Source organism: Poecilia reticulata, chromosome 12 (genome assembly GCF_904066995.2).
Source record: "Poecilia reticulata chromosome 12, P_reticulata-male-v2, whole genome shotgun sequence".
Lineage (NCBI taxonomy): Eukaryota > Metazoa > Chordata > Actinopteri > Cyprinodontiformes > Poeciliidae > Poecilia > Poecilia reticulata.
This window is the reverse complement of record NC_088841.1, coordinates 12,475,689-12,491,129: the sequence shown is the minus strand read 5'-3', so window position 1 is coordinate 12,491,129 and position 15,441 is coordinate 12,475,689. Positions and strand designations below refer to the sequence as shown.

General features: G+C 38.6%; 1 protein-coding gene across 1 annotated transcript; it reads left to right on the top strand.

Annotated features, from left to right (window-relative positions):
- Positions 1 to 300: 300 nt before the first annotated feature.
- tmem38b (transmembrane protein 38B) lies at positions 301 to 14,913 on the top strand. Its single transcript, XM_008424427.3, has 6 exons — positions 301 to 656; positions 9,470 to 9,626; positions 10,588 to 10,772; positions 10,901 to 10,988; positions 12,936 to 13,053; positions 14,600 to 14,913. The coding sequence occupies exons 1-6, from the start codon at positions 533 to 535 to the stop codon at positions 14,894 to 14,896; spliced, it is 969 nt and encodes a 322-aa protein (XP_008422649.1). The 5' UTR covers positions 301 to 532; the 3' UTR covers positions 14,897 to 14,913.
- The last annotated feature ends 528 nt before the right edge of the window (positions 14,914 to 15,441 follow it).

Below are 15,441 nucleotides of genomic sequence, written 5' to 3'. Positions count from 1 at the left end.
AATAAAGCAGTTTTGTATCATTAATAGCAAATCATGTCACATTGATTATAGTTTGAATACGGTTATAGTGATGCCAAGCACCTGCAGGTGGGAATAAACACAACAGCACAGAAGACTTTCATATCCTGTTCCATCACCTCTCAAAGCCACCCTCTGGCAGCTGATTGGCTGTAATCCTCCAATGACAATCCGCCCTGGCTCCGCCCGCCACATCACTAGCATGGCGGAGAACGAAACAGGAATTCCGTCTATGCGCGGATGACAGCGTCGCTGATGACCGACCCGTGGCAACGCAAAGCTGTTGCCCAGCGACCAGCGGTGATCCCATAGCTTTACTAACCAGCTGTGAGCCACTCGGCAGAAGCGTTTCATCAACACACAGCTGTTTTGTGCCACCTGGCTTGTGTCAGACCGCTTAGACCGTGGATGAAGTGTTAATACCTTGATGCTCAATTGGACCTGTGCCTTTTCTCCACCCGAGGGTCAGACTAACGAACTAGCATAGCGTGGTGCTCTCGACCAGCCGACAAAGATGAGTTTCTTCGAAATGTCGTCCTTGGACGAGCTGTCAAATGGACTGGCAAACTTGCCCATGTTTCCTTATTTTGAGATTGCGCACTATATCGTCTCAGTGTTGGCTTTGAGGGAGCAGCAAGGTGAGTGAAAAGTTCGAGCGTCTGCATAATTTATAAGTTTGCGGGTGGAAACTATTGTTGTCTCCTTGTTTTGCAACAGTTGTAACATGTTAACGTTGAACGTTCAGTGCTGCAACAACGTATGCAAACACAGTGGGTGTTGTGGCAGTTAGAAGTACGTCAGATACAGACAATTATTATGTAATTTAGTCACCCTCATGCAGTTTGCCGAACCCTTTTAATTGCCGAACACTTTAAAGAAGTATTTAATATTTGTTTTTCATGTTTATGTCTTGTTGGTTTTTATCTTATGAAGCTTATGGAAGAAACGAATAATATTGTAACGTTTTTTTTTTTTTGTTTTTTGTTGTTGTTTTTTTTCAATCTTAAACTGGAAAAGAACTTCCGCTCTCTCTTTCAAAATGTATTATTCCAGCTACTGGAATGACTAAATATGTGTTCCATTTATGTCCCATAGATTTCTAGGATATTTTAAATTTAATTTAATTTAATTAATTTATTTTTTTTTATTGCATTTTTATGATGGACAATTATGTTACCAAAATATTCAAATGATCTGTAAAAACATATGACTTGCTCTGAAAGAGGATAAATATAACTTTCCAGAGATACCAGTGACAAATAGATGATGTATGTGGGGTTTAGAAATAATGCAGTAACGTGTATAAGCTGAAATTATATCGTGATTTATGTTCCTTTGTTTGTATTACAACTTGTAAAATATGTAATTGCAAAATCATAAAAAACACATTTAGTTTGTAACATTTTTTTTAAATGTTTATATTAATAGTTCAAATTCAATAATTGTGTTTCCTCAGTGTTTTATTTAGTGGTTAGAAATAATGCAAATTAAGTAACTTGTAATAGTGCTTTTATTGAGCCAAAAAGTAACTTTGCTGCTCCAAACATGTTTTTGAATATTGCGATTACAATATCTGCATTGACAATAACTCTTACTCATGATTATAAGCATAAAAGGAAAGTATATTATATTTGGTATATCACTTATCAAGTATGACTTTGGTAAGTTATATTTGGTAACATAACTTGCCAAATATGTTATTGACACGCACAGTCTGTGCATGTAAAGACTGCACAGACTGTGCAGTCTATTGACTGCACAATATTTCATCTTTTGCAGTTGCAACATTGCACACATTGATGTTGCGCTGACATCAGCAGTTCAATATATTTGTGCATCTTGACTGTAAAAAAAAAAATCCTCTTTTTAATTTTAAAAACACTGAAGAAACAAGTATTCGGTTTGTTATCTTTTTAAAATGCAATCATATTGCTAAATTATTTTCTTATCTAGTTTATTTTTGTAATTTGTGATGGAATCCAGGTGATACGCGAGCTAATTCACAATCTCCATGATATCAGATCAGTAGATCTTTTTGTAGTTAAAAACATTACCTATCACGCCATAAAGCTGTCAAAAAAATGTCCTCTTGTCTTCAGGTAAGTTATATAGCATTTTGGCAGATCTAAACTTTAGCAGTTAGCACCAGCTAAATGATAATCTGGTAATGTTCGTGTTAGCATCAGATATTTTCGGAATGGTGACAGGTAAAGCAAATTTTAAAAAAATTCCGAGGAGATGGTGCAGTGATTAACGTAATCACCAGAGAAGTGATTGAATCAAAATGGTAATGGCAGACTCTAGTGACAAACCTAATTTCATCCAGTAATTGAGTATTATTTCATTTTGTAATGACGACTGTGAGATTTTAATGATAAGATTACCAAATGCACTGCAAGTTGTAAATTCAGCTTCATATTTCTGCATTTATGTGTTTACAATGGCCACTTATAGAGCTATAGATGTGATAGAAATTGTGCCTTTCATTCACATTCTTTAGCAGTATTGTTTTTTATCAGGTTAATGCAATAACTCTACTTTTAAGTGACGATTTAAGAAAAGATAAAAAGACATCACGTTTTCCCAGTGGTGGGAAGTAACGAAGTACAAGTACTTCGTTACTGTACTTAAGTACAATTTTCGTGTATGTGTACTTTACTTAAGTAGATTTAATAATGGATACTTTCTACTTTTACTCCACTGCATTTTACAGTAAGTATCTGTACTTAATAATTCACTACATTTCTACAAATCTGTCGCGTTACTCGTTACATCCAAGTCGCGTTGCGCTTTTTTTCCGTTAAAATGTGAAGTTCAGGGACTTGAGGTGGCGCCTTAAAATCCGAGCAATAACGTGACTTAGTGTCTGTTGTCACCCATCGCCTCCACCTTAACTCGCACATGAAGCTCCAGACTTGCTCAGTGGTTTCCTCTGAGCGAGTCTAATCATCAGTAATATAATAGCGCTGCATAAATTGATATGGCTACATGTAAAATCAGTAGCACTTCGCTTTCACAGACGGTGGGGACTTTGTCCAACTTTTAGCGTCACTTGTAAGGAAAGCTTAAAGAAAGGTAAGATCTGTGGACTTGATGCTAGCAAAGCTAGCTGTACTGACTGAGACACATGTTGCACTTGCAATGAAAAAAAGTTGAAACTCATGCACTGGATTATTGTGTGGAAGTGTTAACTGAGGTGTTGCAAATATGGGACAACGCTGGTACATTCAGGAACAATCCGATTCTTGTGGACTGATCTTTACTGATTACATTTATTTCAGCTCTAATTAATATCTATTTTTTATGGGAATATGGATCTTTTTGATCAATTTGAGAAGCAATTTTGATAAGTAAAAGTTAATTTTTTTGTGTCACGTAGCGCGGGGTGCTGGTCTTGACTTGGTCTTGAGTTGTAGTCAAGACCTTGAGTGGTCTTGACTACAACTTTGCTACTGGCTCCTTTAGCCTGTCCTCTCCCACCCACCTTCTTTCCATCCCCTTTCTGTTGGATTTCTTTAAAAATAAATGCCACTAGTAGCAAAAAAAAGTGAAGTTCATGCTGTTAGGACAGGAGACAAGATGTTTCCATCCCTGAAATTATGATGCATATAATCGCATATCTAAGTCTAAACCATGTTACAGAGAGTAAACATAATAAAAACATGCTTTATCTGTGACATTGTTCATTAAAATGGCAGATTTCTGATGTATTAAAATTAAATATGATCGGTTCACTTAATGATATTGTATTAGCGATTAGGTAATGCATTCAGCGAGTACTTTTACTTTTAATACTTAAGTATTTTTAAAAGCCAGGACTTTTTTACTTTTACTTAAGCACAAATGTTAATGTGGTAGTTTTACTTTTACTTGAGTACATTTTTCTCTGTGTATTTGTACTTTTACTTAAGTACATTTTTTGAGTACTTTCTCCACCACTGCGTTTTCCTTATTAAAAATTGTTTTTGGTCCAAGGTGAAGACACCTTTCTGGATTATCTCCAGGGATCTGTGTTTTATTTTTGTAATTCAACGGTTGTTTTAGTCATGTGTTAAACATCACAGCAGCTGGGGTATGTCAGATAAGACTGGCCTGCTCCAAATTCATGAACCCACCCAGCTGGTTTGTCAGCTTTATAGTTTCTTCCTTTGGTCTCTATGCTGAGGCATGGCTGCGCTTTTGTTCATTTAAGGTTAGGATTCTTACAATACTTCTGGACAGTGTACCAGTCCAAAAAGAGAAATAAAACATCATTTTTATGAGGACCGTATGCACACATCAAACAGCCTCCACAGAACCATTGTTCTGCACTGACAGGTTTAAATCCCATTGAAATCCAACATGACCATCTTGAAGTAGTCATTGCCACTACTGTGGAAGGCACGCTTTAGACTTTTAAGGAACATCCAAGCAGTCTTGCTTTTTAAATATATTTATCTGTGACATTAAATATATTTTGAACCGAGTTTTAGAGACCATCTAACATCTGTAAAGCCTATTTGGACTAGATATAGGACATTTCTAACAATAAACTACTAACTACTACTTATCAATTATATAGATTTTTTTTTAAGTGACTGACAACAGTAACAGATTAGTCTCATAGGAAGTAGTAACAAACACATGTTGATGCTTGGGAAAATAAGAGAGTTACTGCTTCTCCTCAAGTGTTTGAATAAGGGTTGTTCAAGTGTTTTGCCAAGCTCAAAACAGAAAAAAACTCTCTAAGATGACTTTAATATTGACCTTGTGCCAGTCAGACCATAGCAGCACAGAGCAAAGTCAGGCCCCGTGCCAGTGTTTGTTTCTGTTATGGCTTTAGTGACAGGTGGGCTTCTAATTGCCCACCGTTTGACTTTCAACACAAGAACATAGACTCAGGCCATTGTAGGACAATGCAGATCTATTTCTGAACTTGCCTTGCAAAGCATCTGAGCCCCTGTGACATTTTAACCCATTGTCCTCATCTCCTGGCATCAGGCCGTCTCAAAGGCCTTCTGCCTTTGAGACCCTGGGAAGATACAGAGTGTAGAGATATAAGCAAACGATTCATATGAGACGCCTCTGGGAAATGCGCTCGTACATCTGTGTAAAGTGATTTCTAGTGGAAAAAAGTTCTGAAAATAGTAAGCTGGTTTAAACAGCATCTTCTAAAAGTTTGATTTGGTTTTCAGGTTCTATTGCTCCTACTGTAAGTCCCATAAAAGGAATGGAATGCTATAAACTATTCCAGCCCTTCATGCCTGTCCTCTTTCCTGCCTTAAATCACTTTCTTTTTTCTTGTTTAAGCTTCTAGGGTCCAATAAGTCTAATTCAGACTATAAGTAACAGTAAAAGGAAGCAAGTTATTTAAATTATATAGGACATTTTCTAGACACGGACGCGCACAGGCTTTCTCTAAAAGAGCACAAGAGTTTCATCATAAGACTATCTCAATATGGAGTTATTCTAAACTAAAAAGCTACACTCACTGCCACATGTGGATTATTTAGGAAGCAGGAGGCAGAGACATGGAGGACCAACAGTGGTTATTTGTCTGTCAGTAATTTCTATTTCAAGCCAGAAATAGAAACAAGATCTTCTTCTTTTCTTTTTTTTATCAATCCAGTAATGGCTGTAAAGATAGACCACTTAGGCCATGGAAGTCATGAGTTCAGGATCCGTCAAATCATGAGTGAAGAACGGTTGATGGATGAAGAGAAATCAGTTTAGACAGATGTCACGAGTGGAGGAGAAAGTCTGGGTGCAGATCGGGCATGTTTAGTTTAGAGGTGCCTTCCTGTTAGTTCATTCATTGTAGTGCCTTTAGTTGAGTGGTACAGATCTTGGATGATATCTATAAGACATGACAAGAGTGAAAAAGCACAGATGTTAACATTTATTTTTACGCGTTAGACCAGTGTTTCTCAACCTTTTTCGGGCCAGCGCCCCCCTAGCCTTTATCCAGGTCACTCACCGCCCCCCACCAATGAATTTGTAGGCTACTTTGCACTGACAATTATTTTATTATTAATGTTAGTATCATTATTGTAGATGTTTTGAATCTCCTTCACCTCGCGCACATAACGGGGTAAATGTAGCGAGTTTTGCCCTAAATGTATCTGCGTCTGGAGGAGGGGGGCTAAGGGGGAAGGGAGCGTATGTTTCTACGCTCCTTCGTGGGGGGGGGGCCGATTTATGTTTTCGCATCCACCTGAATAATGTGTAGTTGCGCTCCTTCCCATGACATTTCAACAATATTATTTTACCTTTTTATCTGGAAGTGTCTGTTTATTACAGTCCTCTGTATTAATTATTGCTCAAAAGGTCTTGCCATATCAGTTTATTCCTCCGTATTTACTTTAGTTTCTTTCCTGTTGCTAGATTTATATGATCGTTTATTTGACCATCAGTAATTTTCACTTATCACCTGCTGCGCCTCCAAATCGTCATGTGTTTCACACAATGTGTTGATTTTTTACTGTTCAGCATCGGATTCTCTGTTTTTATGCCATAATTCACATCTAGTTCGTCGCTCCGTTTTGCCCGCTTCTCTTGTTTCAGAGTTTTGCGCAATGTGCGCGGCGTTTTTTTTTTTTTAACCCCCTAAGGTGCAGGGCGGTCGGGAAGCGTATCGATGAGAAAAAGGCAGACTGACATGAACCTTTTAAAACAACGGAAACAATTTCGGTATTCTGATTATTGAAATTTAAAAGTGCTGCGGTACCGTTGTTCCATCAAACCCGTTTCATGTCGGACCACTTACAGCTCCGTGTTAACGCTATAAAATGAACGCTCTCTATCGTGGTATCACCCATGGAGGGATTTCTTTATTTAAATGGGTTCATTTTTCAGAGGGAAAGTAAGTGAGGGCATCGTGATTTTAGTAATTACATGTTTATAAGAACGATTTTCTGTTGTCCTTCCATGGAAGCGGGCAGCTTTCAAATGGAAATAAAACACTTTTTAATATAAATTGCTGCTTTGACATGATCACAGAACTGCCAAAACATATGTAGCCTACATAAATACCAGACAAAGTGAATCACAGCAGCGTCATCAGCCTGTGTAACACTGAACTGATGCGGAGCGGAGCTGCGCCATGAAGCTACAAACACTGAATAGAAGAAGAGCTGCCATCGATACAGCTGCAGCTTAACATGTTTTAATGTTACACAATACAGTTTTACCAAGTTGCTCAAAGTCTAAACTGGTATTGTTGTGGATTTAAGGTGTAAAGTTTACCTTCGACCAAACGCCCCCCAAAGGCATCCCAGCGCCCCCCTTTTCTAAAAATTTCCGCCAGCGCCCCCTGCCGTCCTCTGAACGCCCCCTGGGGGCGGTAACGCCCACGTTGAGAACCGCTACGTTAGACCAACACAAAGTCCAACATAATTGTAAAGTGGAAAGAAAAAAAAAAGATCTTCTAGGATGGAAGAAATTATATGCATTTGTTTTGATGACGACCCAACTTGCAAACAAAAACAACCAGTAGTGAATGAAGAAAAGAGACAATTCTGTCTCTTCTTTCCAGCCAGGGAAAAGGATAAACAAACTAGGGTAAGCATATCATGGTAGCAGCAGTGTGGTTGGCCTGAAAACTCATTTGCCTTGGAAATGTGTTTCCTATTAAGCAAAAGAGAGGATCTAGTTGAGGGGAACCTGCCGATCAGAGCTCTTTAAGTTTACATCAGCTGAAAATATAAACGGCAATTGCATTGTGGGTGTTTGTATTGAGTTGATCTTGCCGCACCCAGCAGTTTTAGTGCTAACCACGATTTTCTGATTGCCTGCTCAAGTCAGGCTTTAGCACTGGCAGCATAATTTACATTTGCTTCACATCTAAAGGTGGTGACAAAGCGTCATGGTTGCTTACTGTGTAAACACAATGCTGCACTCTGCACCAGGACTCCCATCAGGCCAAGTACACCCACTGTTTAGTGTTTACTGTGAGGGATGTCGGAGTAAACAGATGTAAATGCTAGTTATCTGGCTATGATTTTATTCGTTAAAAGAAAAAAAGCTAACCAAACTACTCTGACCCTGTGTGAAACACTTTTTAAATCCTGAATTACCTGCGATTACCCACCTTTTCTCACAAAGTTCAGTTCTTCCATCCAAACAAAATGTTGAACTCTGTCTGACTTGTAGGTTCAAGAAATAACTTCAATAGTTCTCTGACCACATGACGTAGGCTTGAAGATCTCTAAAAGCAACAAATTATGTCAAAATAAGAAGAAATTCAAGAGCAGATGAGAAAGTAAGTCAATGACCCCTATCAACCTGGACAGGATTGCTGGCCATTGATCCCCTGTGACCATTATTGACCTGCAGATAAAAAATTAGCAGTAATATGCTGGTGTGAGTTCTCAGTCCTCCAGGACATTCCTGAGTACTTAGCTAGAAGGCAACTAGACTTCTTCTGTAAAAGCCTCTAAAGCCGGTCTTGAAAACATTTAGCCTCTACCTGAGAGTCAAAATATCTTCAGAAAAAAGAAGATAAAAAAAACATGCAGTTGACGTCTACTTAACCACAGCAAAGAATCTTCCTGGGAATGGCCTGCCTAAAATAATTACTGCATTCAAAAGGTCACAAAACAACATCAGGGAAGACAAACAGAGATTTAAATTCTCCAGATCCCTCTCCAGGAGTCTATAGTCGGTCTCTAATCCTCAGATTAACATCGTAGTCCCGAGTAAAGCTGTATGGTTGTAGAGACTCTGGACAGGGCTACCTGCCTGAGGTCTAAATGTGTTGATTTCTGGGCTTGATTTGGTCTCATTAAAGCAAATAGGTCAGACTTGGGTTGAATGTATTATACGAGTCATATTATTATAATGATATCGGCATATTGTAAATGTAAGGCATACTGCACAATATCTTACTTTTCTTGAACACTGTGATTATGGAAATCAGAATGTGTTGTGGCATGATGTAGAGCAGTTCCCAGGCTTCTACGTTTGCATGCATTAATCTTGAGTTTATTGCTGGTCTTGTCAAGCAGGTATTGTGTGAATGATTCCAGGTGGGGGAAAAAAAAAACAAAAACTGCGTGGTTCTGTCTAATCAGGCTGGAATTACTCAGAAAGCTGACGGTTTTTTATCTTTGAGGAAGTGCTCTGATCAGTGTCATTATCTATATAGGTCGTTTCTCTGCTCTGCACTTCGAACTGTGAGATGCAGAGCAAAGTCTGCGGATGTGTTTGACAAACCTTTCCCTTCCTCTGTTCTCTGTGCCTGTGGAATATAAGCTAGTTAATATTTATACAGCTAAGACTTTTCAGGCACAAATATCTGACCGCGAAGAGGCCAAAGTATTACATTGCTCCAGACTTGATGTTTTGCAAATGATTTTTACAACAAACATATGATGTCCTCAGCCATTTACACTTTTGCAGATGTTATTGAAGGTGCTGAAATATTTAACCAACAGAGACACTAATCGCTCTAATACTCATGTTTCTTACACAGGAGCCGTAGGTCTGTCCAGAATCAGCCCCCTGGCCTGTTGGGTCAGCTCCATGCTCCACTGCTTCGGGGGAGCAGTGCTGTCAGGATTCATGCTGGCTGAGCCACCAATAGAGCCTTTGTCCAACAGCAACAATATTCTGCTCGCATCAATCATCTGGTAAATGACAGAGGCTGGAACAGTGCAAAGAACGGTCTGTTGTCTGTCTAGATGTGTCCAAAGCAAGTTCAGAGAGAAGAGCAAGGAGAAATAAAATTAAAAGTTTATGTTGTCAGATAAAGGTGACACACAAATATAACTGTTCCTGAACTTGCGTTTAAAAAAAAAAAAAATCAAGGAGAGCCTGACAAGTGGAAAACAAAGCCTTTGGTTCCCTCTGATGGTTTACTATACAATTACACCTTAACACACATCTCTCGCACTCTGCTGGTAAAAAGAGGTACTTCACTCACACAGCAGGGGAAAAACACTGCAGTTTACACAGATTTTATGGTCATCATGACCATAAAAGTCATATTAATTTTGGGCTTCTGACAATGCATTTGAAAATTCTTTTTATAACTTATATAATTATACAACATGCTACAACTTGGTTATTTTTTTAATCTGACAGTCATCGTGTAAGTTGGAATTTATTGTGTGTTTTTACTTACCTGCATATGCTCTAAATTGAACATGATGCCTCAAATATGCATTGAGAGTGAAGGTGTTGAGACATAGCAAATTTTGAAGAAGTTATCTTGGCTTGAATTATTGGATGGTGATTGCACCATATCTGTTTTTAAAATAAAATCGGCACACTTAATTGAGGCACAAATAAGTAATTATATATTTAATAAACTATTTCTGCACTTATTTTCATTTTTTTAAGAATACAAATAATTTATCTACTTAATGCAATTTGGCACTCTTCACTCTCCATTAACATTTGCATACATACACCCAAACTAATACGACAAATATTTTTTTAACAAGTTGCATTTTTGTCCTAATGTTTTTCTAAAAGTTTATTAAGAGGCCAAATTTAATAAGACATTCATTGCCATGGTGAGTGTATGTAATGTTTTGGCCAGAACTGGATGTCTGTGCCAAGTTATCAGAGCTTTATTTGTCTCTGCAGGTACCTCGTATTTTATTGCCCCATGGACTTGGTCTACAACTTCACGACTCTGCTGCCCGTCAGAGTGGTGCTGTCAGCAATGAAGGAGGTGACCAGGACCTGGAAGATCCTCGGAGGCGTTAATCTGGCACAAAACAAGTACCAGGACAACCTGCTGATTATGATCGCCATCGGGTGGGCGAGAGGTCAGTAAGTGATCTGAGTGATGCATAGTTTTCATGTGATACATGTGAAAACATCAGTTAGCATTTAAGCCACTATAAATCAGGTAAATTGCATACTTGTGTTCTGATGGCGCGTCTGTTCTTTGCAGGTGCTGGAGGTAGCCTCATCAGTAATTTTGAGCAGCTTGTCCGGGGTATATGGAGGCCAGAAACCAACGAGCTTATTAGGATGTCCTAGTAAGTCTTCTCCGGCAGTTTTGCATTGCGGTCGATTTTTACGTGTCTTCTGAGTGGAGAAAAAAAAAAAAACAGATTTGTTTTTCTACCGTACATTGGAGTTCTGACAAGAATGTAGCTCACATAGCTATGACCACTACAGGTGAATAACATGGATTATCTGTTCATCTTTGAGTAGGTGAGGTAAACAAAGCTGGTGTTTTATGGCACCAGATGCATTTAACCCGCCTTTGACAAGGGTATTTGTAATAATAGGTTAGGGCGTCTCCAAAACTGCAGTCGGGTTATGGGTTGTAAGCACTGCAGTGGTCAATATCTGTCAAAGTTATCCAACCTTTTTGAGCTGATGCATGTGGGGATCAAAGGCTGATCTGTGTAGCTCAATCTATAACACATTCACATATGAGTAGTAGGTAAATTGCTGAGCTGAGGTTTATGTTACATCTGAGAGAAAGATGTTAAAATCCATAGTGCGTCTTTGTAAATGGACTGAAATGGACTGAACTTATTTGTAGAATAACACGTCCTGCTAAAACGCAAAAATATCTTAACTAGGATTAGTTGGAAAACTAATCCTAAATACATTACCATAGTTAAATTGGTTCAGTAAAGGAAGCAAGTATTAAGATGATGATGAGAGCAATCAGTCAACATTAATAACAATATGCAAGCAGCATGTTATGCAAATCAGTGATAGTTTCCACGCATAGCTAACTCGGAGTGTTTTCACACTTGGTAGTCCAGTAGACTTCTTTCGAATGGGAAGGAAAACTGCAACAATCCTTGCCATTTGAAAAACTTGTTTACTTCCTTGCATGTGGTGGTGCAGCATCAAGAACCTGTGAAGCAAGCGACATGAAAGCCTCTAAAGAAGACATGAGCGCAACTTCCTTCTTCGCAAAACGCGAACAAAAATGGAGTGGTGTCATATTTCAGCGGTTGCAGTGTTACGTTTTTGTCTTTGGTAAAAGACTATGAGCCATTTCTCTCTCTGGCGCTTGACATGCATGTTTGTTTTGGGTGCATTTACACAGATTGCCCTGCGCTATAGTTTGCTTCCTGATTTCGCAACGGTGTCCGGTCCGATTGGCGTTCACCTGTACGTTCGAACCACACCAGAGATCAATCACTTCAACTGAACCGAGATCTAGGTTTTCAGTTGGGCCAGAGTGAAAGGATCTGCTGCTGACATCTGGCTGCCAGACACCAACAGCACACCTTCCAGGGGTTCTAGTTCTTAAGAAGCACAGCTTGGACTCCTTTCAGCCAATTAATTACACAATCTTATAAAAAGTTATGGCTGATTTCTGTCCTGGATCAGCTTAAGATTTTTGTTTCCATGGAGGGCATTATATGTGAACCATGTTTTTTAAAGTTCATCACTGAAACTTGTTACTTGTATAAAATGCCATGTCTCAAAGCTTCCGGGCAAATCAGGACCAACAAACTCCATCAGGCAGGTGACCATGATGTTATGCCTGAATGTTGTGGCTAAAACCTGTACCAATCGTCTCATTTGAGGAATGAGTAGAAATGGAAATGATTATTTTTCCAATATGGTGCTGTAATTTATTTGAAAGTGTTTTACAGCAATCGAGCTAAGAGAGGTAGTGCACATTAGCGCTTATGTGTCTTAATGAGCTCTAATTACGCTCGCAGGTTTATGGTTTTGTGAGAGGGTTCTCTGTTCATTCATGCTGCAGCACGAGCTTTTGCCGCTCTCTAGTTACAGATAATGTGCTGCATGATGACGCAGAGCCAAGAGGCAGCCTATAAACAAAAGTGTTTGATTTGGACTTTTGTAATTTTGCAGCCATTTTGCATGCAGAGCGTCTCGCGTGTCTCCAGATATATTTAAAGTGTCGCCAGGCTTTGCTGTTAAGATAATAAATATTTTGATTTTTCTTGTTTATTAGAATATTCTGTCTGATGTTTTGTCAATTTCAGCCCTACAAAGATCTCCCTGATGGGGGCAGTGCTGTTTGCTCTGCAGGAGACTCGGTACCTGTCTGTGGAGAAACGCCACCTGATGCTCTTCTACACCGTCTTTACTGTTGTCAACAAGGTCAGTGTCTTGGACCTAATTCACACCATTGGAATCCAACCCCGAGGGTCTTACACAGAACAGGGAGACGTGTTTAATAACAGCTATTTGACTGTGTCCTTTTTTATTAATTGAAGCGAACCTTTGATATAGCAAATGTTTTGTTGCCACAGTTCCAGCCAGATCTTTGATGTTTTGTCTTTTAAATGACCTTTCTCCCTTTGCTGTTTTTTTTTTTTTTTTTTTTTTGAAGTTTTTACTGCGGTGACTCGCATTAGCTGCGTATTACCCCAGGGCTGGAGCTTTTGCATCATTTTCATCAGCTTGCATCACCCGCTTTTCTCTTCTCTGGGAAACTTGTGCTCATGACTCAGACACAGATAAATCTATCACATCTTCTTTCAACTTTTGCTCCAGTTAGCTCCCACCGACTGATCCGTCAAATTACCAGCAGCCCGTTTCGTCAGATTTAAGAGCTGTGTCCAGGCCTGATGTTTATTATTTTGTTTCCAACGGCAAATGCTATACGCAGTCCTTCACTAATGGAAATTAGCCACTAATATGTGCTTTTATGCTTATTGAGCAGCCGTCATGTTCTTGCTGAAAAAGCACCCATTGATCAATTATAAGGTTGTAATACTTAACACAGACATATATTTAAAGTCTGCAATTCTGCTGTTTGAATGTAATGATAATTTGTGCATTTTCTAAAGTTAGTTTGTTTAGTACTTGCATGTAGAAGAGGTAGCAGTCTGCTTTATTATAAATTGACATCATTTTATGAGACTGCCATGTGATCTGCAGTGTTTAGTTAAAACAAAACCGAATCATATTCTAAATACATCAATTTGAGAGAGGTGCCTGCAGTTTAGATGTTTCTATTCTCAATCTTTCCAGATATGTAGTGTAACTGAAATCAACAGACTATTAAGTAACTTGTGCCTGTTTGGTGTTTTGGACCCACTTTGACAACCAGTCATTTACACTAATTTTCTAAGGTCTATGTATAGTTAGCTGTTAGAAAATGTAGCTATGTCTCCAAATAATTATCTCATTTTTATTAATCTTCATAACATAATAGATGTTCTTAACTTAAAAATAAGTTGCAGCACTGTGGTTTTGGGTTCTTGCCTACAAAATGGTTGTTTTACAGGGACACAAAAGCAAACACCATTCACAACAACATCCTATTTACAGATATTATTGTTCAAATTCCTGTTTCGACTGGTCAACTTTATAAATAAACCCAAGAAAAGCCCTGGCGTGTCGAGGCGGGTACAAAACGTCTGGGTTCGAATCAAACCCACATTGTGGCCAGAACATAAAGGTCCAAATTGTTAAAATATACTTGCTATTGTTGACAGAACTTCCAGGCAATTTCTGTTCTAATAATCTTTTCCTGGATCATGTGATATCTGAAATTTTCCTGTGTTTTCTTTTTATCTCCTTAGAAATTAGAATTTCAGTGTTTTTGCGTTTACACATTTTCTTTCGGTCCGGTTGAGCAGTAATGAACTGTTTGGGCAACTTCTCTCATCTGATTTCTCTTTTCTTTACTTTTCTTCAGACCCGGATGATGCTGATGGGCTCCTCCTCCTTCGCCTTCTATCCCATCGAGTGGTTCCTGTTTGAAATCCTCTTTATGGGACGTGTCTCCTACTACACTCTCTCCCTGAGACAGATATGTGGAAACTTTATCATGGGTAACGGCACATCAAACAGGGGCAGATCCACCACTCGTACGACAACCAAAGAGTGCAAGGACTGCAGACACAACTGCCCTTCTTCACCTGTTAGGGGTGACAGAGGCAATCGCAGAGCCAGAGACGACGACGACGCTAAAGACTCCAAAAAATACAAATAAACAGCCTTTGCATTGTAGCACCTTTTTTTTTTTTTAAATCTGAATCCTTTACGGTTCAGATTTGTCTCATTGAATGTTGACCTAGACTTTTATGTCCTGTTTTTCTCCATTTGAGAAAAAAATGTTTTAGTTGTCATGCTTGAAAAGATATATTTTCCTAAAGCGTTTCTTATGTATTTCTCAGGATTTTAGCTATAAGAGAAAGAAGACATTCAAAAAGAGATGAGTTAAGCAACCTCTGGACGTTTCTATGGGTTAATCACCCCCTTCTTAAAGAACAGTGGCATGCATGCTGTTGGAGGTGAAGGGAACGCCAAGCTCTTGCTGATTGCACACTTGCAGTACAAAGTATAGCTTCTTTATTTTAAAATATTTATTTTAGAAATGAAAAGTTTATATATTCCAAAGCTTTGGGACCAATGCTATACACCTGTTGAGAATGTCTGTATATTTTGCTCCATCTAAAGGCTAATATTTTTATTTTTATTTTTTAAAAACTTTTACAGGTTTTATAGGTTTTTAAAAGAAATTATATTTGATTACAC

Bases quoted from the DNA above. Each gene is read 5' to 3' on its own strand.
- tmem38b (XM_008424427.3), top strand. From the start codon at position 533: ATGAGTTTCTTCGAAATGTCGTCCTTGGACGAGCTGTCAAATGGACTG. The intron at 10,773-10,900 runs GTCAGTAAGTGA...TGTTCTTTGCAG, and splicing joins CGCCATCGGGTGGGCGAGAG to GTGCTGGAGGTAGCCTCATC. The intron at 10,989-12,935 runs GTAAGTCTTCTC...TGTCAATTTCAG, and splicing joins GAGCTTATTAGGATGTCCTA to CCCTACAAAGATCTCCCTGA.